The sequence below is a fragment of the Nelusetta ayraudi genome, unplaced genomic scaffold (assembly GCF_046127955.1).
Source record: "Nelusetta ayraudi isolate G7.1 ecotype Tasmania unplaced genomic scaffold, CSIRO-AGI_Nayr_v1 ptg000066l, whole genome shotgun sequence".
Lineage (NCBI taxonomy): Eukaryota > Metazoa > Chordata > Actinopteri > Tetraodontiformes > Monacanthidae > Nelusetta > Nelusetta ayraudi.
The window spans coordinates 285958-312762 of NW_027466116.1; the positions used below are offsets into that span (position 1 = coordinate 285958).

General features: G+C 47.1%; 1 protein-coding gene across 2 annotated transcripts; it reads left to right on the forward strand.

Moving 5' to 3' along the window:
* The first annotated feature begins 252 nt into the window (after window positions 1-252).
* slc9a1a (solute carrier family 9 member A1a) lies at window positions 253-26604 on the forward strand. Of its 2 annotated transcripts, XM_076041374.1 has the most exons (14): window positions 253-1959; window positions 10531-11003; window positions 11439-11689; window positions 13095-13312; window positions 13855-14057; window positions 16237-16326; window positions 17511-17581; window positions 18146-18322; window positions 18849-18975; window positions 19665-19766; window positions 20304-20385; window positions 20645-20701; window positions 21533-24286; window positions 24320-26604. In XM_076041374.1, the coding sequence occupies exons 1-13, from the start codon at window positions 1692-1694 to the stop codon at window positions 21823-21825; spliced, it is 2412 nt and encodes an 803-aa protein (XP_075897489.1). In that variant the 5' UTR covers window positions 253-1691; the 3' UTR covers window positions 21826-24286; window positions 24320-26604. The 2 variants fall into 2 exon arrangements, with proteins under 2 accessions (XP_075897489.1, XP_075897490.1); XM_076041375.1 differs by lacking the exon at window positions 20645-20701 and having other exon boundaries at window positions 254-1959.
* Window positions 26605-26805: the final 201 nt, after the last annotated feature.

Sequence of the window (26805 nt, forward strand, 5' to 3'; positions counted from 1 at the left end):
ATTCATTTTTTTTTTATCTGATCATGTTCTATTCCATGCATGATACCAAATGATGATTTTTGAATTTTTTTCATTTAATTTTTTTTTTTAGCAGTATATTTAGTCCTAGACTGAACAGGACACGACTAAAACAAACCGCCAGTCTCTAGGACAAACATGTTGTTTGTCGTTGCCGTTTCATTATATCTCATTAAGACGTCTGCAAGCGTCCTGCTTGTGGTGCTAGGTCACATCAAGCCTCATCGGTATTCAGATCACGGATCAAACTGCCGTCCTCGAGCATTATTTCCTCATGCTCCAATTAAGGGACATTCTCATAATTGTCTTTGCGGAATGTGGGCCGGCTATGGGGCTTGCTGGCTAGCGTAGGTCCCCATAAAGGCAGTCACATGACATTTGTGCCAGAGATTGAAGGGTGGAGCGGTGATTGAGGAAGAGACAATATTGCTGCCGCCGCTGCAAATGTCCTTGAAGACAAAGCACTCAATGACCGGGAGTGTGATCCGGGGGGAAAAGACGGCACACCCACTTTTGCAGCGGCCCACCCAACACAATTTCTGCCTACGCCACTGCTCTAATGCAAGGAGGGCGTTTGTGTCACAAGTTATTGACTTCCCTTTTCCCGTGAGACGTCTTGCACCTCCATTCCTATAGGTGTCACTGTAGTGCCTACATAGTCTACTCCTCCTTTTTCTCCTCCTCCTCCTCCTCCTCAGCCAAAGGGTGTGCGTTTTGAAGGTTGAATGAAGCTAAACACTACGGCGCAGAGGAGCTGTCGCCACTCGGCTTGACAACACCGGGCACCAAAAACCAAAAAGAATCCGGCAACCGGGGAGCGAAGTGCTCTTCGGAGTCTCGAGACCTCGAGCGCACCTTCGCAGCCTCTCCCGTGAGCCCTCCGACCAAGGTCTTCTCCTCCCGGGGCGCACATTCAGTGTCAGATGGGAGAGGGGGGGGAGAAAAAGGAAAAAAAGTTGAGATAATTATACGCGAGGTATAAGGACAACATGCAATGTGGCTGCTGCGTGGCTCATCGTCAAGGTCAGTGTCTGGACGAATCCGCCGCACGGACGACTTTTCCGGGGCAGACGGAGTGAGGGAGAGGAGGCTCGGAGCGGGGATGCAGTTGTGTGTCCAGCAGCATCAGCAGTGACAGCTCGGAAGCGAAGGAGGGGGGGGGACACAGACACTTCCAGACGGCCACACAAGCGGTTAAGTAAAACCGCAAACAAGTCTAACGGGACACACTGGAGCAGTTTCAACATCGTTTTGTTTTTTTTGTTTTTTGTTTTTTTTAAAGTAGCGTAGTCGCCGCCGCTGCCTCGCAGCATCCTGACATTTCCTGCTTCCATCGGCCTGCGTTGCTGCCGCCGAGTACCTGTGACGGGAGGCGCTCACTTCGAGTCAAGCTAGCTGCCTGTTTGGGACAGAATGCGTTCTAATTTCGCCCCAAGTCCGAACTGACCGCGAAAGTCGCGGGAACGGAGAACGTCACCACGAGCGGCTCGCGGAATGGTTCCACGAGCGTAACGTCACCGAGCTGTCTCCAACTTCCTAGAACTTGCCCAGACTTTTTGCTTTCAAACTAATTATTATTAATTTTTTTTTTTAAGGGGAGGACAACTTTATCTCACCGTCACCGTCTTCCTCGCTCCCCCCCTCTTCTTCTCCTTTTTGTTTGATTGGTCAAAATGCCTTTGAAGATCGGCCAGTTTCTACCGGAGCCTGGGCTGCTTCTCCTGCTACTTCTCGCCTTCCTAGGGGGCTCCGTGCTGACCCACGGAGCTGCCAGCTCTCCGGATATCACCCACCAGCCCACGTCCGCCGCCCATTCGGAGAAAGGCGCCGGCCACAACGTGACCAAGAAGCCGTTCCCGGTGCTGAGCCTCGACTACCCCCACATCCAGACCCCCTTCGAGATCTCACTATGGGTGCTGCTCGCCTCGCTGATGAAATTAGGTGAGCGGTCGACGTCACGTACGCGCTGAAACCGGGCATGTTTTAGCTGTCAGTGTTGGCGTTTACCTCCTCTCAGGTAATGCTAAGCTAATTGGAGGCTGCGGCTACAGGTGTAGTCTGCGCAGGTAAGCTAGCACGGTCGGCCCGCTCACTGTGCAAGCCGGCGTTTCCGGAGAAATCGCCAGGCTTGTTTACCACGGCTGAGTTTTACCACTCTTATTCTTATCACACGAAATAGCATGTTTCAGCAAATGCTTCTTCACTCTCAGCTGTGCCTTAGAGGTGACAAGGTAATCTGGAAGACCCCCCCCCCCTTCTTCTTCTTCTTCTTCTTCTTCTTCTTCTTCTTCTTCTTCTTCTTCTTCCATTAAACAATCTCACTGGTTATCAGTCACATGATGATCTCTGACCACCAGGCCCCCCTTGCCGAGCAAGCTAATTTAAAGATGCCACTGGTGCTGACACGGCAGGTTTGACCAGAGTAAATCCATAATGCTGCTGGTCATGCTGGTTACTCATCAGCCCAGTTTCTGGTTTTTTATTTACTTATTTATTTATTTTTACGTTCTATCTCTCCTGTGCTGCACTCATCCCTTGCCCACAGTGATGACTAAGCAGCTTGATGCAGCAATTTTGGTAGTGGATGGCATAGCGCTGGCAAGCTTTCAACACAAAGGAACTCCTTGTTACCCTATAGTGAGGGCAAAGCTTTGTGCCCAGAGGAATGTCAATAATGATAAGGAAATGAATAATGTATTTAGCTTCTATGCAGCTATCTGCATGGGCTGGATTGTTTTGTTTTGTTTCCTTTTATTCCTTCGCCTGCTGTTGTTGTCCCTGGCATTCCCTCTGTCGTCCATCCCCCCTGAAGTTTTGACTTTATGCAGAAGTGTTATCTTTTCTCCAGAGAGCCAGAAGCTTGTCAGGTGCAGCAGTCTGTAGCTCGAGCACAATAATTCCCCACTGTCTGGGCGAGAAGCCCAGTGTCTCCAGGGGGGAGGAGGACAGCCGCAGAGGGACGGTTCGAGCCCCTCACGGCCGTCTGCTCGGACCAAACTCAAGGGCAGGGAGTAAACACGAGGAATGAGGATTAGTGGGATGGTTCGAGGAGTGGAAGGGCAATAAATTAGCCCAGATGTCCGTGTGGGCTTGACGGCAGCAGCCACTGGTGGCCTTTAAGCCTCCGATTATCACACGGTCGGGAGAAAAAAAGGGACAAGGGTTTGTTCTGTGTGGCCGTGACACTACTCGGCCTCTACCCAGCATGTGGGTCCTGTCCATTGAGCTCAAGTCATACCAGTATAAAAGCACGGTGCTGTCCGTTTGTCTCTTAAGCCACATCGACTGCATTGCGAGGTGCCTCATAGTCATGTTTTTCAACTTCAGTGGTTTTCTTGAATTGCTAAAGATTTTGCAGTTAGTGAGTTTCAGTTGTATTTCTTTCATTAAGATTGGAAATCCCGCTGCAGACCTGTAGTGCGTTCTACTGAAAGTTCACTCTGCAGTTGGGAAATCATCTGTTGTGTTTATTTCTTTTTTTGGTCCCTCTCATCCTCTTGTTGAACTGAAGGGATTATTTGTCTGTATCTGCTTGATAACAATCAGTGACAACTATGATAAGGAGCTTCTATCTGCCAGACACAGTGCTGTCATCACCGCGTGAATGTAATGTTCAACGAGACACTCAGCATGTAGACTTTACCTGGCACCATAAAGACTATAGGTGCATTGTAGAAGGGTGTGATGCTTGAAGAGGGGTTTACAGCTTTATCTTATAGGTTTGCCCAGTTGTGGCATTGACCTCTTGAGTCAGATCTGATAATATTATTCAGTATATTCTGAGTTGCAGTGAGGACACACCTTGTGGCCATTACTCTTTATGTCTGACAAGGCCTCTCAGTCTCAAGCTGGAGCTTGACCGTCCGTCATGAGTCAAAGCGCTCTGCTGTGGCTGGATGAGAGCTGCGCTCCATCACATGCAGTTTTGTGGTGTGATCTGGCAGTAGCTGAGTGACACTATGAATCTTTACTAATGATCTACACTGTTTGCACTTTTGTCCATTTGTGTGTTTACTTCTCAGGCCTTATCTCTCTCGTTGCTTACTTCCTTTTGCAAACATCAGTTGCTGCAATAAGTGTTAAGCCGTCAGCAAGTGAGTCTCACGCTGACATTTGTGTGCCTGTCTGAACTGTATTGCATTGAGAGTGCAAAATGTGCTTGTTTCGTTTTAATAGGAATTGCTCCACCCTAAACACCGAACCTTCTTCTAGTTCCTCATGTACGCCGACGGTATTGTGTTGTAGATTTGGTGCCAGGTATCACATGGGAACCTTTGTACCCTTAGCAAAAAGGCAGCTATTAATAATTTAAACAAACACTTAATGACCACGTGAAACATGAGTTGAATGATGATTTGAGTTTATTAAACAATGGCAGCAAAAGGCTCGTCTCAGTGTTGCGTGGCAGGAAAAGCTGCGGCCAACGGTTTCCTCCCGACCTCCTGGTGAACCTCGCCGCCTCGTGTTGTTGCAGAGCAAAGAGAATAAATCAATATGTAATCAATCGTCATATGTCAAAAGCAGCTATAGAAATATTTTTCTCTGTCTTTTGTGCTCGCTCGGTGTGACAGAGCTGGTTGCCAACGGTGCACGGTGAGTCACCTGGCAACAGGACGCGGTTCTCTTTAAGGTGACGGTGTGTGTCACCGACGCTGGATACACACAGACACAGGCAGGGAAGTGTTCCCACTGAAGCGAGTCTAAACATCCCCTCGGCGCATAAAGAACCTCAGAAGGAAGGCAGCCAAATAAAATACCACCCAGCTTGAATGACAGAGCTCGAGGACTAACAAGCGGAACGCTCTTATTGTTTTGTTTCAATATACAACTGGCCCACTAAGGGCTTACCTCCGCCATGCATGTCCTGATAGCACTGTACTTTGCTGCCTCCATTTCCCCATTTGAAGTTCACTGTTGGACGTTCCTCGACGTTATCTCCTTCCCTTCAAGAGCACCGAGGCTCATAATTGGAGTCAGAGAGGACAGATGTAATTGTCATCGCCTCCCTCTGCTGGGTGTGCCCAGAGTATTTGTCTTTTCCGAGGTTCAGTATCGATTCTCAAATGGCTTCTTGTCTTATTGGATTTTTTTATGCCTGTCTGTCCCTGCCATCCATGAATGATAATCATTCCCTCAGGGATCAAGTTGGTCCACTGCAGAGGGAACAACTGCTTGAGGGGCTGCACTAATATGTGCCGGCCAGTCTTCCAGCAGTTTGCCCTCTCTGCAAGAAATACAGTACTTTGAGTGACCTTTGTTGTCGCTGCTTTGTGAGTCACTCTTTTACACATTTTTTGTTGACTCCTTTTACTGCGGTGTTGCAAAGGTGATGTTAAGGGCCCTCGGTGCACATGATTCCACAGTTCCAGCCAAAGAACAGCAACATTGCGTCATATTATCCCCCAAAACATTCATGTTTTACCATATGCAGATGTTGCATTTCAATAAAATCTTCTCTAATCTTCACTCGCGGTACCAAAAGACTGACTGTGAATTATGAAGCATGGCTATAATTTTGATTGATACAGAAGTTGGGATGTAATCAACCTGCATTCAAGATTCAGTGTTTCTGTTTTTTCAGGCCAGTGTTAAAAGGAATTTATCTTGATCTGTCCCTTGACTGACATAAAAGAGGCGGGCAAATTAAAAACAACAACAACAAATTAGAGAAGTTAATTGTGATGAGGTTTGTTCCAAATAATAGTGGCGTAATCTCTCAGTTTTAGGTAGATGGTTGACCTAAAATGTGTTGCTGCAATCCCAACACACTGGCACACCAACGACGCAAGTGTGCCAAGTTTACCCTCGCTGAAGTTCATTACCGAAAGTCACTCACAAGAACACTTGACACAATCTATTATAAGGCCTCTTGTCCTCTAATAATAACCTGGCATGGTTCGTCAGAGCAGCCTCCACACATCAACTCCAATTGGTCTTAAGTTACATTTGCTTACTGTTCACGCGTGCAACATTGGCAGACCCCAAACCTTCCTGAAGTGTTTCCCTTGAGATCCTATCTCTTCAAAGTTTACTCGCGAGTTGTGTGTCCACAAATCTGTTTAAAGTGGAAAAATCTGAATAGGAGTTCCTGCGCGTGCAAAACCCTGAGCCTTCAAACGCCTCCATGAGCCAGCGGCACGATACCATCACCTGTTATCAGTCAACCGCTTTACCTCGGAGGTTTTACAGTGAGGACTTTTTTTTTCTTTTTTCCCGCAGCTTGACACAATGTTACAATTTCCCTGCAGTGCCTCTCCTGCGTAATACCTCTTCAAAACGTTCAAATAATGGGCAAATACATGAAGCTAATTAATGCAACTACTGATATATTGTTCTTTGGCAAATTGTGTCCAAACATTTGGCAAAAAGAATGTTCCAAAAAAAAAATTTGGCCTGATATTTATGAAACCAAGTGTGGGACCTGGTTGTTTCCTCAGTAAGATGAGCCTCAGAAAACCTGAGCTACTAAAGCCGCTAAAGCTGCTAGCAGCGCAGGAGGTTTGTAAAAGTAGGCCTCTCCCAGGCGGCTCCTTGCGGACGCTCTCTAATCATAAGTCTTTCCTCAAGTTGCTTGTTTGAACCGGTCAGGAAGAAGAGCTTTACATTTTCTTCTGTTTGTTTCCTCCCTCCCCGTGCGCATGTGGGCGTTGATTCCTGTGTTTTTTGGCGCTCTCAGCCTCTGGCGCAGAAGTCCTCCAGACAGCCTGATGTATCAACGCAATGTGTTTGCAACGTCGGTTTGCCGGCCCCTGACTTTGTGTAGTAAACACTTGAAAGGCTGTCGTGCTGGTCTTTACTATTGCAATTCGTTTTCAGATACCAGCTAATTAATCGGTGGAGACTTGACGGCCGTCCTGCGTGCGTTGGTGTCTCTGCCCACACTGCAAAATGGAGCTTCTTATTTATCCAACGGTGGCCCTTCGGGGGTTCGTGGTGGGCTGAACGTTTTTTTTGCCTGTTAAATAATATTATGCAGATGTGGACCAACATGTTGATGCTTCATTCTGAAGGAACGATTTTGCACAATTCAGCCTTTGTTCTTTTGGTTTTGTTGCTGCGCTGCTTATTTTTTTTTTTCCAGCTTTACTTTTTTATTATTGTTTTGTTCCACTTTTGGATATCCTGCCTCTGTTCCTTTTGTCATGCTGAATATTCATGCCAGACTATGTCAAGCTATGTGTGTTTCTGCTGGTTTATTAGTGTTAATGGGCATGACCTTTGTTTTTTTTCTTCTTGTTTTCCGTTCATTACAACTCCAACTTGTTGTCCCGGGTCTGTATGCTTTGGGGGGGCAGAGGTGTCGATGTTAATAACTAAAACCAACAGGTTGCTGCCTCTCTCTGAGGAGGGCATGTCACTGCGTGTTGTCTCTTCACTGCAACACAAGCCAGTTGGCGGATCAAACACATGGTTCCTGTTTATTGTGACTCATGGCTGTTACAGTCGGAGCGTGTATGTCCTTCTACCCAGGCTGCATGTCAGTCAGATGAAACAGCCACCCTGGGGAAATCAACATTGTTTTCCGCTCAGAGCTCATTTTTCAAAGAGAAAGTGTCGCTGCTTTAGCTCCGCCTCAGTTCTATTGACCAGGTCGGTGGCATTTCTTTGTGACCTGCAAGCCGAGGTAATTAAATTATGAGCTGACTATTGATTGGCTGCTCCTTTCCCCTCATCGTGCGGCTGTAAGCGGACGGCAGCAGACCTGAGCTTTGCCCCTCTTTGCATAGGGTGGGATGCACCCTGCGGCTAAAGTGTTCGAGGGGCACTCTGTAATGTGTAATATTTGGGGATTATGGGAGGAAAAAACGACATCAAGTGGTTACATTTTAGATTGCAGTGCTATTTCACTCACTTCCCTCTCCCAAGCTTGCTAGCGAACTACAGCGGCCTGTGTGTGTGGACAAACCTGGGTACCTCGTCCACCTTCTTCTTCGTTGCTTTATTTAAGAACGCGAACGCGAGGTTTATTGTACTGTGAGTACACGCCCTCATTAAAAAGTTTTATGGGCAGCATGTTAAGCTTTTACCAAATTAAAATCATAAATCAGACCAAACTCTACACCACACTGGACCTTTACCATCATTGCTTCAGTTTTTTTTCCTTTTAAGTCTTTTCAGCCTCTTTGTGCTGGCAGAAATGAACAGAGGAGTGTTGACCGGGGTGGGGTTGGGGGTTAATGGAAGGGGGGTGGGGGGTTGCTGTGCTGTTGACGTCACACCGCTTACACATCGGCCTCTCTGTTTTTGCCTCCACAGCCACTTCCACTCACATGTATAGTATCATTGTGTGTAATTTTGGCCTTTCCACACACACATGCACACATGCAAACAGCTATTAAGGGAGCAAATGGCAAATGACAACGGTAATTTCACGCCACGGTGTGATGTCACTGTTTTGTTTTGAACGTGACGCATCAGAATTACTTTGTTATTTTTGCAGTTCAACATAGCACTTCTATTTTCTATTTGTTTATTTAGTTTTTTGGCCAATACCAAATAAGTATATTCCGGTTTTTCTTCCCCGTCTTCCTGATCCTGGAGGTGAGCGTGTAGCACCATTTGGTAATTGTTTCACGTATGTTTGTGGGCGTCGCTCCAGGTGCCATCGGCAACTGTCAGCGCTGCTGCGGTGCTGCTTCCAGTGAACGTGCTGCACCTCTCCAACCATCTGCTTTCTCGCCTTCGCTTTGTCGAAATGCACTCGCTAATTTACGCTACGTGGCCCCGGCCAGCGTGGTCAGCGTCGCCGCGGTTGGATTCTTATGTAGGGTCACCCCGTTAGGATTTGAAATGTCAGCCTTTGAAAGTCAAAGCAGCTGCTGCCTTTTTTTTTTTTTTTTTTTTAATTCCCAGGCTTCTGTCTGCTCTTGTGCAAGCAAAGGCCTGAGCGGCAACAGCCGAGGGACTTCCTGGGAAGCTGCCTGCGCTGCCTCGTGATTCGCAGAGCCTGCAGAACTTCCAGATTATTGTCTCCAAAACCGGATTAAAGTTTATATAGGAAAATGCGAAGTTGTGGAAACAACAGATAAACCATCCTGCCCGTGTAGTGACTTGCTTAATGATTGTGTCCATGTTGGATGGAAACTTTCAGCGGCGAAGGAAACTTGTTAAGACACGTGTTGTTTTTTCTGTCATGTTGGCACTGTGACCCGGCCTCTGTGGCAAAGTGTTATAAGTATTTCATCTATAATATATCTATAGATTATCTATACCTTTGATTGGAGAAACACAAGATTGTTACCTTTTTTTTCTTTTTCTTTACCTGTTTATTGTCGGTATTAGTATGTCGCCGGTCTGCAGGGTCTTTTCACGATGACCGACCAGCTACTTTTATATGGCTGACATGATTTTATTTGATGCTTTCTCTCGTCGTTTCCGGATCCTCGTGTTTGCTCTTTAACTGCCAACCAACCTGATGCAATATTTCCTTAACCGGCCGCGTTTATTTCATGCGTCTGTGCGAAGACCTCTTCGCCGCTGCAAGGCCCGCCGTGGCTTTCTGCATTCGCTCTGGACGGAGGCTGCCTGGTTTAATCGATGGTCTGACCTGCTGGAGAGTCGAGACTCTTTAGGCAGGCTGACCGTGCAGACTTGCAGCGATCCGTGTGGCACTTCAAGGTTGGGAAACGAGGCCAGCGGGTTGCGGCGTTCCTTCATGAAGGCTGCGGGATCGTTTCCTGCCGAAGAAACACCTTCAGAGCTTATCAGTGACGTGGCTTTTATTGCCACCGACCTTCCCAACTGGATTGTTTTATTGCAGAGCCACTAATCTCGGTCAAGAGCCCACTGGCCCCCCTTTTTTTTTTGAATGCGTGTACATTTCTGACACAACTGGTTGAACTGTGCGGTGACATCAATGCACAGTAAATATTTTGCCTGCTGTCTTTTTGGATCGGATGCTCGCGCTGCTAGAAATATGCTACTGGCGGCACTCCAGTAAAGTGACATACGCAGTGGATCGGGCCCTCGTCAAAACATCTCGACCATTTTAAAATGGTTTGACGTTGAAGACACAACAACATCTATTGATATACATATTTGAATTATTTATTCTTATATGTCCACATCTATATTGTGCGAGCTTTGCTGTTAACCCTGCAACTCACTCTGGCCTGTCTGCCACTCTGGCTACTCTCTCTCTCTCTCTCTCTCTCTCTCTCTCTCTCTCTCTCTCTCTCTCTCTCTCTCTCTCTCTCTCTCTCTGTACATCTTTTGTATTTCCTTTCCACCCTAACTGGTCATAAGCAGCAGAGCGCCCTCTGGAGTCTGGATCTGCTCTGGGTTTCTTCACACAGAGGAGTTTTTCCTGGCCACTCTTGCACTTTGCTTGCTCTGGGGTCCCAGTTGGTTTCTTCTCTGATTGAGCAAAGAGCTTTGAGATGCCTTTGTATGTGATTTAGCGCTGTGCAAATAAAAGTTGACTGATCGATTGATCTCGGCCTCTCTCCAGGAGAAATACCTGTGGTTCCTTTCCCCACATTAATTCCACCCCTGCTCTCGCACCCTGTCCAGGTTTCCACCTGGTCCCCCGGCTGTCCAACATCGTGCCGGAGAGCTGCCTGCTGATCACGGTGGGCCTGCTGGTGGGCGGCCTCATCGAACTGGCCGGAGAGACGGTCCCGCCCGTGCTGGACTCGCAGCTCTTCTTCCTCTGCCTGCTGCCTCCCATCATCCTGGATGCCGGCTACTTCCTGCCCATCCGGCCCTTCATGGAGAACCTGGGCACCATCCTCATGTTCGCCGTGGTGGGAACCCTGTGGAACTCCTTCTTCGTCGGCGGCCTGCTCTACGCCGTGTGCCAGATCCAGCAGGGCGACGAGGCGGGCCTGTCCCAGCTGGACCTGCTCTCCTGCCTGCTGTTCGGCTCCATCATCTCGGCGGTGGACCCCGTGGCCGTGCTCGCCGTCTTTGAGGAGATCCACATCAACGAGCTGCTGCACATTATCGTGTTCGGCGAGTCGCTGCTCAACGACGCCGTCACTGTGGTGAGACAACTTGAACATTTGGCCTCTCGTCCGTGCACGATTATAGCAGATTAGAGTGAGCGTCAACCCTGAAACATCATTATTTTTCTGGAGAACATCTTGATACACTGACTAGACTCTATTCAGTCATGAGAGCCAATAATGTGTCATTTCCAGGTCCTATTATCAGCTCCCTATTTCAACCTCACAACACACCCAATGCAATGTCTCCATAATTTGCTGTTTATGTGTCCGTCTGGGAAGGAAACGCATAGAAAATGGCTCAAACCCCGTTAGATTTGAAACTGGACCAATCGGATATTTTATGAAGCTCATTAGAGCAACTGCGTAAACACTTTCAGCAGCAGCACAGCTCACATCACTCTATTCAGTCACAAAGCTAGGATGAGCGCTAACAACAGCCGCTGGATTTCCACTCCCTGCCCTCCTCCCCAGGTGTTGTACCACCTCTTCGAGGAGTTTGCGGGCGCCGGCACGGTGACGGTGATGGACGCCTTCCTGGGGATCATCTCCTTCCTGGTGGTGGCGCTGGGCGGCGTATTGGTGGGAGCCATCTACGGGATCCTGGCGGCCTTCACCTCCCGCTTCACCTCCCACACCCGCGTCATCGAGCCCCTCTTCGTCTTTGTGTACAGCTACATGGCCTACCTGTCGTCCGAGATGTTCCACCTCTCTGGCATCATGGCGTAAGTGGTCCACCCATGTTTAGATCCGTGTTTTTATTTTATTTTTTTAATTATTATTCCTGCCGAGCAGTTGTGTGTGATTGTTCATCGAAAACACTTTGGACAGTGGAAGTTTTAGCCCTCTGTTTGCAGTTTCCTGCTAATGATAATCGTTAGTTGATTGAACTTATCGATCGATTAACGATTAATTGATTAGCTGCGATTTTTCCAAAGAACCTAAATTTCACAATGGAAAATGTGTAAGAAACATATTATTTAACCCTATTTATAAATGACGTTGACATTTTTACATTAGAGAACAGTAAAAACACCCTAAATATTTATGCACTGACTTTAAGTTGACTTCTGATGCGTCACATTTCAACTTTAAAAAAAAAAAAAGTTGTAAGGGGGCAACAGGACCCCTAACTCAGTGCGTGAAGTAAGGCTTTGTGCAGAATGCATCGCTGTGTATATTTGTATGAGGTGTCTGCCGTCTGCGGCACTCCGGCTGTTTTCTGGGATGTCCCAGCCGTATCGCATGTGTGTGATCTATGCTTCTCTGTCAGTCATGTCATGTCGCCTTATATTTTTATATACTGCAGTCTATTTCTGTCTGCGACCACCCCTCCCCCTCCCCCTCCCCCGCTCCCATGACAATAACTCAGCTCCACCCCGTCCCTCTCCGTCACCTGTGGTGATTTAGCGGCACCTCGGCCAAGGCTGAATTCATCGGCATCGGCTCTCATCGGCTCGCCCTCTGTGTATCGGCCTGTTTTCCACCGCAAGGCATTATTGATCTCGACTGTATTGAATCCCAGGGCCAAAGGGTTTGCAGCTAGCAGGCGTCCCCCCACAGCCCATATCGGAATGGAATTTTTTCCACCTGTTCTCTCATCAAAAGAAAGGCTGAAGCTAAACAAGTTCTTGTTGTATATTCGCCACAAGGGTCTCTGTGTTTTGAGAAAGCTTTGAAAGCTGGACCGGTGGTGGTGAGCTGCGAGCAGCTGCGGGGATGAATTCGGGGCAGCCGTTTGTTAAGAGCTGGAATTCCTTCACCTCCGGCCTACAAAGTAAACATAGAAACACGGTGTGGCAGCGGGACGGAACAGACAGCAGGTCAGCGGGCAGGTATGGAGATCATGTTTCACCGTCGCCGTGGAACCAAAGCCTGCTTTGGAGGGGAGGCGGGGGGAGGAGGGGCCTCTGATGTCACCGACAGCAACAAGTCAAGTGCAGCCATCGCAGTGCTTTTTAAAGATTCATACGAGCTGTCGTTTGCTGTCTTTGTCTTAGAATCAATCAAACTTCATTTATAGAGCAATTTTTATGCAAGTACTCCCCATTTATAAATCACGCACACACACACACACACACACACACACGGACCGACTCACGTGTGTTCCCCTCTCCTGTCAACCCGCAGGTTGATATCGTGCGGGGCCGTGATGCGGCCCTACGTGGAAGCCAACATATCCCACAAGTCTCACACCACCATCAAGTACTTCCTGAAGATGTGGAGCAGCGTCAGCGAGACCCTCATCTTCATCTTCTTGGGCGTGTCCACGGTCGGGGGCAAACACGACTGGAACTGGACCTTCGTGTCCGTCACCGTCATCCTGTGTCTGGTGGCGCGAGTCATAGGTGAGACTCTCTTGCAGCCGCATCCTCAGACGAGCGCAAGAGTTGAGGTTACCGAGTCACGACGGCAACGAAACAAAGAATTCTATCGTCAGGTTTTAGACATTATTTCAGTATTGATCAACCTGCTTTTTTCATAAATCTTTGCCTGAGACGGACAGATTTTTTCTTTCGGAGGTGTCTGATGCAGCCCAGCTGATGCAGCCGACCTCAGTCCTCAGAGAGTCATTGATTTTTCCGACACTAGAGAGCCCGAGCGGCAAATGAAGAACTGCGACGCTGTCCTTCTGCCAGAGGAAGTTGATTGACGGCCGTCACGAGTCCCGCTGTTGGAGCGCGTTTGTGTTTGCTGACGGCCATGCTCTGCTCAAACTGTCACGAGTTCTGGGTTTGCAAACTTGCAACTCGGCATGTTGACTGACACCGTGCAAATCGCTTCCACTAGATCTTTTTTTTCGAAGTCTGAGCTGAAGCCAGTTTCATCATATTCTAATAGTTCATGCAGCGAGTCCGGTAAAAGTTCTGCCCGTCTCTTTTTCCCCCAGGTGTTGTCGGCCTGACCTTCTTTATCAACAAGTTCCGCATCGTCAAGCTGACCACCAAAGACCAGTTCATCATTGCGTATGGCGGCCTGCGCGGCGCCATCGCCTTCTCGCTGGGCTTCCTGCTGAAGGTGGAGCACTTTCCCAAGAGGGAGATGTTCCTCACCGCCATCATCACCGTCGTCTTCTTCACCGTCTTCGTTCAGGTGGGGCATAGTCTGGTGAAAATGCTTGTGCCCGTTCTCTAAAGCTTCTCTCTTGGCCTTTTTGAGCTCTGGGTTTTTTTGTTTTTTTTGCCCCTGTTGTTACTGTTGCTGTCAAACTCAGGCTCCTTAAAATGTAATTCTAGTGGCTTTGAAGTTCACAGACACAGACAGGTGAGCTCATTTATGGCCATGCCATGTTTCCTGCTAAAACTGATCTGTTGTTGGACGGTCCAACAACAGATCAGCCAACACTTGGCTTAGAGGTGTTGTCACTCTCCTGAGGGAGCTATCAGTGTCTTTTTTTATTTTTATTTTTTACCTCACTCACTCACTCACTCACTCACTGTTTTTCTCTGGGGAGTTCATTTGCTCCAGTGGAAATCATGAGGCCATATGTTGACCCGTGTGCATCAGGTGATCTGTCTGTGGTCCGACTGGTCCATCGTGTGTCAGTTGCAAATGTGCATGAAGCCTAAGCAGCCACTGTCTTTAGGTGAAATTAGTCCAACCCCCCCCCCTCAGAATTCCAATAAATCTAATCCTGCTATAACTTACATCAAGCAACAGATGGATTTCCTGCTAGAACCTGAGCTCAGGATGGAGACAAACAGGCCGTTATTGCTCGGCGCAGTGTGTCCATGTGAAACTCTGCGAGCTCCACTCAGAATGGAAACGGCTAAAATAAAACCCAAGACCTGCAACCCCCCCCAACCCCCTCCCTCACTCACCACCTCCTCGGGGTTACATCATAACATCCTTTATTCATGCGCCTGCCTGGCATGAGGTGGATGGAGGCCTGCAGGGAGGAAAATCTTTCACCTTCAGATGGAACTTAATTAAATCAGGGAGCAACTCGTGTGTGTTTAAAAAGATGCTCCCCTTTTTTTTTTTTTTTTTTTTGAAGTTGCCTTGATGCTGCTGCTGCTTTTTCTACCATCCAAATGACAAAAAACAAAACAAAAGTCAAACCAGAAGTCATTTATATCATATTTATTTTATATGTTGGACTCATTCATTCATCTTCCTGAGCTCAGGGTGGCAGGGGTCTGCTGGAGCCTCTCCCAGCTGTCGTAGGGCGAAGGCAGGGTGAATCTTACTCTCTCACAAATAAATGTAGGCAATGCAAAACAACCACCTCTAACTACCTTCTAATTTAATTTTGTTTTTTCTCTAATGAGACTTTAATTGCAGACAATAAAGTTAGAGTTAGTTTATTTTGTCATTTGTAATGAGTCCAGATTAGCCCAAAATTGCACCAAACTCTCAGTATGAAGCAAAAAAAAGAAAAGAAAAGAAAAAAAGTCATTCAATATTTTTGATTCGCCCTTCTGCACTGAAATGAATGTGTTGATTTGAATGGGAGCCTGACGGTGGAACTATTTTTTATTAACGGCCAATAATCTTCTGTCATCCTGCCGGTTAACCAGATGGCCAACTTTAATCTCTTTACTGATACACTCGGAGCTTTTTGGATGCAGACAGACGCAGACTGCTGATCAAATTCCAGCCATCAGTCTCATGACATTCTCGGGCCATTCTCGTAGCAGATTCTTTTTTATTTTTTTTTCTGAATCTTGTTGGCAGCCAACCAGAAAATGATCAGAATGAGTTCAGCTCCATTTTGAAGGTGCGATATTTCCAAACACTTGAGCTCAGCTCATTCGTTCTCAGCTCAGGATTTCTCTTTAGATGAACTTGTTCTTGCGGCGCTAATCTATCTTTTGCCTGACTTAACCTTTTATCAGTGTTTATGCTTAATTAACAATTTTGCCATCGGAGAGATAAGGAAAACGCAAATTGTTATTGCCTTTATTTTTTTGTTTTTATTTCTATTTCATTCCCAAATACGCTGTTCCCATTTTGCTTCTAAAATTATTTTTCTTAATGAAATATTAAATCTGCAAGGCAGCGGTGCCTTGTCTGCAGTGGTGAGACACCGACTTGCACGACACCCCGCTGGCTCGTCTCAGCGGCTGTTGCAAAAGTGGAAACATTTGGACGGAGAAGTGCGACTCTACAGAGCTGATGCTTTCTTTCTCGCTCCCTCCGCGCACCGGGGATATTTTAATTACAGAGCTTGAGTTTTCAATCACTGAGCGGGCAGCTCGCCGAGTCATCGTCTCGTCGTATTTTGGTACCTCTGAATAAACGTCGCTCTCTATTCTTGTCCTGTCTGCAGGGGATGACCATCAAACCTCTGGTGGAGCTGCTGGCAGTGAAGAAGAAACAGGAGGCCAGGAGAACCATCAATGAGGAGATCCACACGCAGGTTCCTGCTTTTTACACAGACATTCCACAAACAGTTGATTTTTTCATGGCATGCAAAGGGTCCTGAAACCTTCGGTGTGCAGTTATCATGGCCAGTGGTTCTCTGATCAAACCCGGCAGTTTTTACCAGCAGTTGGGCGATGACGGAGCTTCCTCAAGACTTTGCTAACTTCAGTGAGAGACACGTGAGACTGAGCAGAGTCAAAATGATTGATGTTTTTTTATAACATGCATTTATTTGTTTATTTTTTGAACGAAAACATAAAGCAAGGCCTCAGGGGCCACGCAGCAACAATCTTTGACTGCTGCTTCCGCCTAGTGGCTGTATGTTGGTACTTCAACACAAATTTCATACGAGCGAAGCAGCTCCTGAGAGACGTGCAGTGGAGGCAACAGAATGTGTTTCTTAAAGAGCACAAGCGTGGCAGATACTGTTGCAGTCCCTGAGTCTCCACTCACACACACACACACCAAGTCAAAGCTCGACTGTTGGAAGCGTGACTTTCTGCCGCCACTGCGTTTCTGCGTTCTCGCTCCGTTTATTTTACAGAAACTTTTCGCTGCTCTCGCTGCTTTTTCTCCCACCGCTCCCCTGGGACTCTGCTTCCGCCTTCTCAAATCATCATCGGCTACGCTAGGCGGCGATGGTTCTCATGGCAACGGCACAGACTGCCCGACTCTAATAATCGGCAGCATGAGCTCGGGTCAGTGGAGGAAGCGGGGGGACCGTGACCTGCCGGGCCGCTGCAGCCAGAACCGCAGGAGGCGGCGAGACTCGGCCGTTAACGGCCTCAAGAGCCGCCAGTCACCTGGTCTCTGCCGCCGAACACACACACACACACACTCACACGTACACACACATCGTTAGAGCTCGCCACCTGCTGTCAGCAGCCACAGTGTTAACGATGTTGGGGTTTCACTGTGGCCGGCGGCAGCTGGAGAATGCGGCTGCAACACGATGACCGCTGCTTTCTAAACACTTGAGTTTGGTTTTGGCCTTTAATTGGCCTTCAAGTGGGAGGAAAAAAATCTGTCACCTGCTGCGAGCTATTAAAACTGAAACTGAAACTCGGTTTCCGTTACCCCAATAAGACCTCAGTGTTTAAGACTGCGGTGCGTATCGGGTGGAGTTTTGAATGAGCGAACGAGTCATAACCGGATCTCTGATTCTCTTTTTGTACGCAGTTCCTCGACCACCTGCTGACTGGGATTGAAGACATTTGTGGACATTATGGGCATCACCACTGGAAAGACAAGTATGTAGTGAACGTCATGTGTTTGCAGTCAAACACTACCCATGATGCGCCAAACACGGTGTCGTCAACAACTCTGCGCTAAATGAGAGACTCTCAAAATGGAAGCAATTTCAGGCTTTGGAGCCTCGACAAACTGCTATTTGCATGAAAAGCAAAAACATTTCGAGAAGCTGACGAGTCGTTTCGCACCGAATGCAGAAATATCAGCCTGCGTAAACACAACGGCCTTTTTGTTTGTCTGATTGATGGCGATTTTCACATCCAGCTCCCACAGCAGCGTCGGCGACTGACAGACTTGTTACTTTTTTTTTTTTGTCCTCCTGCGCCAAATGTTTGACAAAAGATGCAAAAATGAAAGTTTTAAAAACCTGTTGCCATTCTGCAGGGCCGGCTGTTACCATGATGTTACATTTCATCCTTTTCAACCTTTTGTAAAACTCATTCTGACTCGGGAAGATTTTCCCACTTGCTTTGAGAGGACTCGTCGTCTCACTCGCCCACTCGTCCGTCTCGCCTCGGCTGTCCCTCGGTGTCTTCATTTTCTCCTCTCCTTCCTCCCCGCAGACTGAACCGCTTCAACAAGAAGTACGTGAAGAAGTGCCTGATTGCGGGCGAGCGCTCCAAGGAGCCGCAGCTCATTGCCTTCTACCACAAGATGGAGATGAAACAGGCCATCGAGCTGGTGGAGAGCGGGGGCGGAGTCAAGCTGCCCTCTGCGATGCCTTCTACTGTTTCCATGCAGTGAGTAATACACACAGCAAGGCTTCTCAGTTGTCTTTATGATGTCGGAATGCAACACATGGTTTTGTTTTTTGCCAGCGTCCCAATATTTAAGAACTTCTTGGCCTGTCACTTTTTCTTCAGACCGAATCAGAGTCGTCATGAATCCTCCTCTGCCATCAAGTTATAACACAATATTATTGCGCTGAGTCTCGATGCTGCTGCATTTCTGCACAGGCACTCACAAAATGCAAAACTTTGCATTCATCACTCGTGCAAATGCAAAATACACCTTTAACTATTAAAAACTTTTACTATATAAAATTGCATCCTCTGGCTTGGATGTTTCATTCAGGAAACTGCAGCCTTTTGTTGTTATCATTTAATTGCAGTGGCTGACATCATTTTTTTTATTTTTTTTATCAGATAATTCATTTTCAAGCAGATATTGTTGGATGTCGCTAATATCTGGTCTCACGGCTCAGTGCGAGGGGTTGCAGATGTTCAGAGGTCTGAACCCTGCGTGTGTGTGTGTTGTGCCTGTCAGGAACATTCAGCCCAAGAAGCCTCCTCCCGCCAAGCCTGCGGAGCGAGCCCTGCCCCAGCTGTCCAAAGGCCGCGAGGAGGAGATCAGGAAGATCCTCCGCGGTAACCTGCAGAGGACACGGCAGCGGGTGAGCGCCGCATGAATAATACACACCCGAGCTGTCGCACATTCAGCCCTTACTGATGCTCCAGACTGACGTCTTTCAAGGTCAAACCTTCACGAAGCACCTTAGTCAGAGAGTCGCGATACACACAGACAACCGCCGACGCTAAAGTTCCAGAAAATAATTCACAGTATTTTCTGCATTTTATTTTACAAAGTCAGAAATCGGCCCTTTGTGATGTCACAAAGGGCACCAATGGCCGAATCCTGGCCTTGTTTTTGTCCCTCCCACGTATGTGGAAGGTTTGGGTGAGTATCAGTTTTAGCAGGAAGCTAGAAAACAACTCTCTTATCACAGGAGGCTGTAAACAGAGGGTTAACTACTGTATGCTGTTTCTTTTTTCTTTTTTTTTATGGAAATATATTTTTGTTGAATCTGCACCATTACAACCAAAAATGAAAAATGAATATAAAGACCTGAAAAAGGCAAAAATGTGCAACCTTTGATTTGTGACCTCTCTAATAATAATAGACCACCTCTCTTCTGCTGTTCTGCCTTCTATTGGAGTGTCATTCCTATCTGACTGTAACCGCAATGAAAAACCATCATGTTGACACAGAGGGACAGCTTCTGCCTTATTCACGTCATTGGAGTGGATGGAGTGCGGAGCGCAGGAGACGTGACCCTGTGCTCTCGGTGTCTCTCTCTTCCAGATGCGCTCCTACAACAGACACACCCTGGTGGCCGACCCGTACGAGGACGGCTTTGGCGACTTCCTGCTCAAGAAGCAGAAGATAATCCAGCTGGAGAAGAAGGTGGGGGAAGTCTCGGTGGCGAGTTACAGTTCATGTGATGCTAAATATTGCTGACAGGAAGCAGCGTTGTGGCTTCTGTGAAGTTAATCCAGTGTTTTCCTCCGCTGTCCTCAGAAGTCTCTTTTTTTTTTTATCTATTCATTTATTTTGGTTCCCATAACGACGGGATAAATGATGCTCTTATTTGTTTGTCTATTCATGTCGCACGGTTGGCTGGCCGCCTCGCAGCCGCTCGTCTCGTAACCACACTCTCTTATCTGGGCTCGATGAGACGGCATAATTCATATTAGTGCGCGTTCTTTTAATTAGAAAAATCATTGACCCATTTGTTTTCTTATCGTGCATCGTTTTTTTGTTTGTTTTTTGTTTGTTTTTTTAATTTCCACGGCCTCGTCCATTGAGGATCCATCTGTGTGTGAATGTTTATGTAACGTCTGATGTTTGCTAATGTGCGGCTTGTTAAACCAAGAACAGACAGACGACGATGATGACGCTGCGATGGCTGCTGGGTTGTTGTTTTTTCCCCTCTCTCTGCAGCTGAAAGACATGGACAACTACCTGACTGTGCCGGCTGCTCCTCCAGACTCCCCGACCATGTGCAGATCCAGACTGGCCTCGGGTAAACGCACACACACACACACACACACACACACACACACACACACACACACACACACACACGCTCAGTCATCCCTCACACATTGTCAGACTCACGAGGCAAAAGCACAAACAGCTTCAGGAAGAGCGGCGTCACTCTGGGCAGCAGAAGCTGCGCCACGTGTTTCCTTCACACCAACACAAATGTGTTGCACTTGCAGCAGCAGCAGCAGCAGCAGCAGCAGCATCAGCGTTCAACCAGGCTGTGGTTCTTATTGTAGGCAGGGAGAATGATTACAAGCCTGCTCGGCGGCGCAAAGCGAAGTCGGTCTTTGCAGGTAAGGTGGCGAGCGGAGCAGAACGGGAGAGTCACTGTGCAGCGGCAATGCTAACGTGCTTGCATCACTCACTTGGGGGTGTAACGGCATCGTCGGTTTCGCCACATCGAAGTGTAACCGCACGAATTTCAAACCACACGCGAGGAAGCGTTTTGCACCTGAAAGCAGCGTGCAGGCACTGCGGCGCCTGGAACCGCTGCTGCATTTGCATGGAGTCAGACTGACGCTTGACGCAGAAACTGCAGGGTTTTTATTTTTATTTATTTATTTTATTTATTTATTTTTTAGTATTTTAGACCTATTTTAAAGCTAAATCAAGGTGCTGAGGCTACGACTGGATGCAACAAGAGAAAAGTTGTTGTTGTTCTCATGAATCATCCTGACATGATGAAACATGAACATCCTGTATGAAACGGACAGCTCTATTTTCACACGCGTCTGATTCCATGTGAATGCAGCTCAGTGCACACGTGTGTGCCACTTTGTCGCACCTGTTGCAACCTTCATGGCTTCTCTGCGGTTTTCGGTTTGACCTTTTCACACCACACTAACTGCCGGAGCCGTTCCAGTTGAAGAGATTCTGGTAATTGTTGCATCCCTGAGAAGCAGAGATCACAGTTGATGCATGCTTGTGGGTTTATGATTTGAAATGTATCACAGCCGATGGTGTCGCTTATTAATAACTTAACTTACCCCGCATCCGACAACAACAAAATTCTGTTGTCAGAAAGCCACTGACGCCTGCAGTTTGTTTCGGCACCCCCACCCCCCTGCTTGCACCCCTGCCATTGGACAGCAGGTTACCCATCACCGCTGGTTTTGTCCTTTCAGACCCGCAGGCCTACAGCATGAAGCCCGACTCGGACAGCGTGCCCACCATCCAGGTGGACCTGGCCTCGCCTCAGTCTCCGGACTCCGTCAACATGATGGACGAGTTTGCGCGTGGCGCCCGCGGCGGCGCCAACGCGCAGCAGGATGAGGAGGGGGCGGGTCTGATGATGAAGCCCCCGGCGGCGGCGGCGGGTGAAGCCGATAGATCCCGGGATCAGCAGAAGCTGATGAGGTGCCTGAGCGACCCGGGTCCCAGTGCGGACGAGGACGAGGACGAGCCCTTCCTGCCCTGAGCGGGGGGGGGGGCGGACGGGAGGCGGAGTCAGAAGTCCGGGAAGGAACGCAGCAGCAGCAGCGGCGCCGGCTTCAGAACGCCGCTGAAACAACCGCCGCGGTTCCGAAATCAAACATGCCAAAACTGTTTAAAAAAAAAACAACAACAACAAAAAAACCAAAAGAAAACAGCAACAAGGTAACACTGATTTCGAAGCCGTCAGTTTATCATCATCGCTCTTTATTTTTTTAAGCCGGGAGTCGCTGCTCTTGCAGGGTTTGTGGCCCATTCAGGAGAGAACTATGCATCAACCAAAGGTTTGGACTGTTTTAAAAAAAATTATTATTTTAATCACAGACTGTTGTCGTTATTTCAGGTGAAGTCAGTGGTTCTAGTCCAGAGCAGCTCGAGTGCTGATTGGCGTTCTGGGGTTCTGGGTGGACGACGTCTGCGTTCGGTCCAGTCACGTCCAGCGAATCCGTGTGCGGGAGAGTTCAATGTTCACGGCCGATCAGTTTTATCCACCGTCTGGTTTTTGCGGCCTCCTCGTTTGCACGCGCTCTGCTGCGACGCCAGGCTCGAACTGCAGGGGGCAGCATTTGCTGTAGAATCACCGACTTCACTTCCAACAGTTGGTTTATCGGATTTGTTTTGGTTTTTTTGATCCTGATGTCACGTTCAGCCTTTCTCTCTTTAAATCACCTCTCTTTATAATTTTTTTTAAACAGAACACACACTCGCACTCACACACTCACACACTCACACACTCACACACGCACACACGCACACCCACAATCCAGTTTCCACTCAAACAAGTTTTTATGCCGTTTTTCACACTCCCTCGCTTGAAATTGCTGGATGTTCACAGGTTCGACGTGTAGCTCGTTTCTGATAATTTGCCTTATTTTGTGGAAACCTTTTCACTCAGTGCATTGCTTTTGGTTTGTTTCTTTTTAATTTCAAGGGTACTGTAGTTGCGGGGTTCAGGGGTGGGGGTGGGGGGGGTTGAGCCGAGCTTTTGGGGAAGACGTGGCGACGCAGCACGGATGTCCTGATGTCAGCGATTTGGCTCAAAAGACTTTTCCACACCTCGTCTGTCATGTCTGTGTCTGTGCCGCCGTGTGTTTTGCCCCTTGGACCTTTTTGGCCTCGTCCGCACTGAGCCGTTGTGGGTGTGTTTTTATATACATAAAGACTTTTTCTGGCATTGCTTTATGAATAGGAGTCCCTCCACACTCTAGCTTGACTTGAAAACAGTCTTGTGTGAGGCCTGCGAGGCGCTGTCGTCCCTAACAGGGGGAGATGTCAGTTGAAATGGGACGTGACAGGAAGTGGCTTCAACCGCAGGCTGCATGCAATGCAGAAGCGTCCCAGGTCGGACGAGGCCTCGGAACGCCCCTTTAAAACTCGCTGGAGCCGAGGCCGCGCTGTGGCTTCACCCCTTGGTGTGTCATCCGGTCGTGCCCATCCAAAAGTCGGCTTCACCCAATGAGACAATCCCCCCTCCACCCCACCCCCCCCCTCCCCATTTCATCCGCTGTTTACCTCCATGGAAACAGCGGATGTTTGTCTGCTGGAACCTTGGAGGCTTCAAGCAGCGCTCGTGTTCCACGTCACTGTGATCACAGGACTCGACAATTAGAGGTTTTGCTTTTGCAGCCATACACCCACTTTTCAAAACCGTAAGCATGTGACAGCAAAAACAAAAACTCTCACTCTCTCTCTCTCTACACATACATACATACATATATATATATATATATATATATATATATATGTATATTTAATTCTATGCATTTTTCACATGTATGTAAAATATGTAAAATAATTCTAATCCTATATTTACGAAAAACCCTTTAAAAGTAAATGAAGTCTTATAATCTTTAAACATGCAAAACATTTAAATAAGCAAAAAGATTAAAGAAGAAGATTAAAATCAAACACTTAAGTCAGATAGGCGTAAAAATAAACAGGCCAAAACTAGACTAGAGTTTATTTTGTTGTGATTTCTTTGTTGTTGATTTCGTTTTACACCTTGGACTGAAAGGGTGAACCGGTGACCCTACGATGGTTTGCCGCGCTCCTCACTTTACGACAGAAAGCTGCACTCTTTGCACGATGGCGACGGCGGATAAGGAAGCCTTGCAAAACGCCCTCTAACGCCCTTTAGCAGAACAGCAGCGCAGCCCCCACCCCCTCCTGATTGTCGTCTTCTTCTTTTCAGCAGCGGCAAAAAGAAAAATCTCTTTTTTTTGTTTAGTGCTGCTGTTGAGGTTTCTGATGCCCCTCCCCTTTGGCCTCTGCTGCGTCCGCTGCCTCCAGATCGTCCAGACCGTCCGCTGCGGCCACGGGGATGATCTTTTTTCCCCTTCCTTCTTCTCCTTTCTAAATGTCACCGGGTGTTTGATGGAGTTTCAGAGGCAGGGAGGCATTCTGGAAATGTCAACAAGGAAGGACAGCAGCCGTGGGGTGGGGTGGTGGTGGGGTGGGGGAGCGGGGGGTGGGGGGTGGAGAACAGACCAATCAGAAATATCACTGTTGTGTCCCTGCCATCGTATCGTTGCCTTGAGCCGTCATTTTAAAGGCCCGGGAGTAACATCATGGATCTACTGGCATTGTTTGAGGTTGAAAAATACTTAGCATGGGCGTGGCTACAGTCACCTGATTTCCAGCAGCTGGATTACATTACATTACATTACCAGCCAGCCAATCTGATTACAGTTTATTCTGAAATTGCTAAGCCATAAATTGGGCAGATGGCTGGGCACGTTAAATAAAAAGTATGTTTATGATGCACTTTCCTGCCACTAGAGGCTGCCAGATCTTACTCACCGGGCCCTTAAATAATACATTTTATGCAACAAATACTTCACCTTGCTGGTTTCACTTGCGTTCGTGTTGGCGTCACACTGGAATGAAAGAAAAGGAAAGAAACCTGTAGTGTCTCACGGGCACAGTGTGCATCATGAACCGCACAAATGTATTTTTTTTTATTTTTTTTCGTCAGACGTTCACTCGTGTCACTGTAACTGCATCCGCGATTGTTTCACATTATTCCAAAGAAAAAAAAACATTTTTTTTTCTTACTTCCTTTTTCTCGCTGTGTCGAACGCATCTCACCTTGACAAACATCCGTGGGAGATGTTTGGTGGGGGGGCGGGGGTGCAGAAAACCTTTATCTGAAGCAAGCCATACAGCCTTTAAAAGAACATGTGAGACCGCCTGTATCGTCAAGTCGCTGGGCTTCAAGCTTGATGTTTTATTTCATTTTATTTCCCAGTCAGCACTGAATCGCTCCTCTCATCAGCAGTGAATGTGTTGGACTGAATCACGATGCTGTTGCCTCGCCAAAGTTTTTTTTTTTTTCTTTCTTTACATCCTGCTTTACTTATTTGTTTGTTCCGTCGTTGTTTCATCTCCCCCAAAGACTTTTGAACAGCTTTACATGAAATGCGTTGTCGTTGCTCTTGTTGTTGTGTTTTTTTTTATTTGATATCATCGGCTGCGTGCAGACATCATGTGCTCTTACAGTCGCTTTCAGAAATCCATTTCAGGTTTCTTTCCTGCGTTTACCTTTAGGAAAAAGACTCACCAGAGCCACTTTGTTTTTTTCTTTCTCACCAGAGCTTTAAAAGTGTGGCGTTCAGGTTCAGGAAGGAGCTGATTGTACACATACAAACTATGATCTGAGGTGCTTGTGAGCTTTATATCCCGTGTTCACCTTTTACCTGTGGGCGAAAAGAAGGTGATTGTATCGAAGTGGCTCTCGATAGAGACTTAAAGGTCCGATGTTGTGAAAAAAAAGTCCATTTACGTGTTTCTCTGTTTGTCATCTGCTCACTGAACTCTCCAGAAAGGAGGAATCTGCGGGCTGCCATCACAGGGCAACATATTCTCTTTCCTGGAGAGTTTTCCATAATTGATATTGTGAGGCCTCTTGACTGCTGGAGTCCAGGATGAAAAAAAAAAAAAAACAGATTTGAAAACGTGCGTTATGAAGGACCTTGTGAGCGAAGATTGGAAATGTTGCTTCTTTGTCAGGGAATTTTACTGTATTTTAACAATCAAAACAAATCTGCCATGCAATCCACCTCATAAGAACGGCTTATAAAAAGTCACCGAGCGTAAATTTTTCCTGTTTGCTAACACACCCGCTAATGTTCAGAGTCTGCAGGAATGTAAATACGCAGACGTTTCCTCAAAGTGCAATGAAAGAGGCCTCAGCCCAGCTGGCTCCCATCGGGCGACCGTCGCGTCCCTTCACACGATTCCCAGCACTTTACCCGTCGGAACACCGAGTTTACTCACAGCAATAAGAGATTTGAACGCGGCCGCTCACACACAGAAGGGGAATGTACTTCCCGACGGGCCTTAGGAACCAGAGAGGGGCTGATGTTTCTGCTCTCAGAGCAAAGAGGAGCTCAGACACTACCACTTGATGAAAGATAATGACAATATTTTATTTTTATTCTCTCTTCTTTTTTTTTTTCATGTGTTTGATGAATTTATGTGAGTCAAATCATTGCAAATGTAAATGTTGCAATAATTATGAGGTTTATTTTATTTTATACAAACTAGAATGATAACTTAAAATAATCAATAAAATGTACGGTAACTGTATTATTCTGTATGAGTCAGATTCTGAAACGTAGAAAAGCCTTTGTTTTTGTTTTTTTGTTTTTTTTTAGATATTTCTGTAGCTCCAGCATTCCATTCCTGTAATTAAAGAGTAAAACTAACACACTGAAATAAAACTATGTCAGATGATATATCAAATTAAAGTTCTACTTTCTAGGAATACACTGTCCTCATCTCGTGATTTCATGGGTGGTGTTGTTGTTATTATTATTATTATTATTATTATTATTATTATTATTATTATAACAAGTCTTTCTGCTACGTCAATGATACTCCTGCATTACCGTTTGTTGACCAGCAGGGGGGAGTCGTTCGTAGTTTATATCTGAGGGATTTCAGATATTTATCATCGTTGCGCATC

Excerpts from the sequence above, each read along its gene's own strand:
- slc9a1a (XM_076041374.1), top strand. The coding sequence starts at position 1,692 with ATGCCTTTGAAGATCGGCCAGTTTCTACCGGAGCCTGGGCTGCTTCTC. Across the intron at positions 17,582-18,145 it reads CATCACCACTGGAAAGACAA|ACTGAACCGCTTCAACAAGA; the intron begins GTATGTAGTGAA and ends TCCTCCCCGCAG. Across the intron at positions 20,702-21,532 it reads AGCGAAGTCGGTCTTTGCAG|ACCCGCAGGCCTACAGCATG; the intron begins GTAAGGTGGCGA and ends TTGTCCTTTCAG.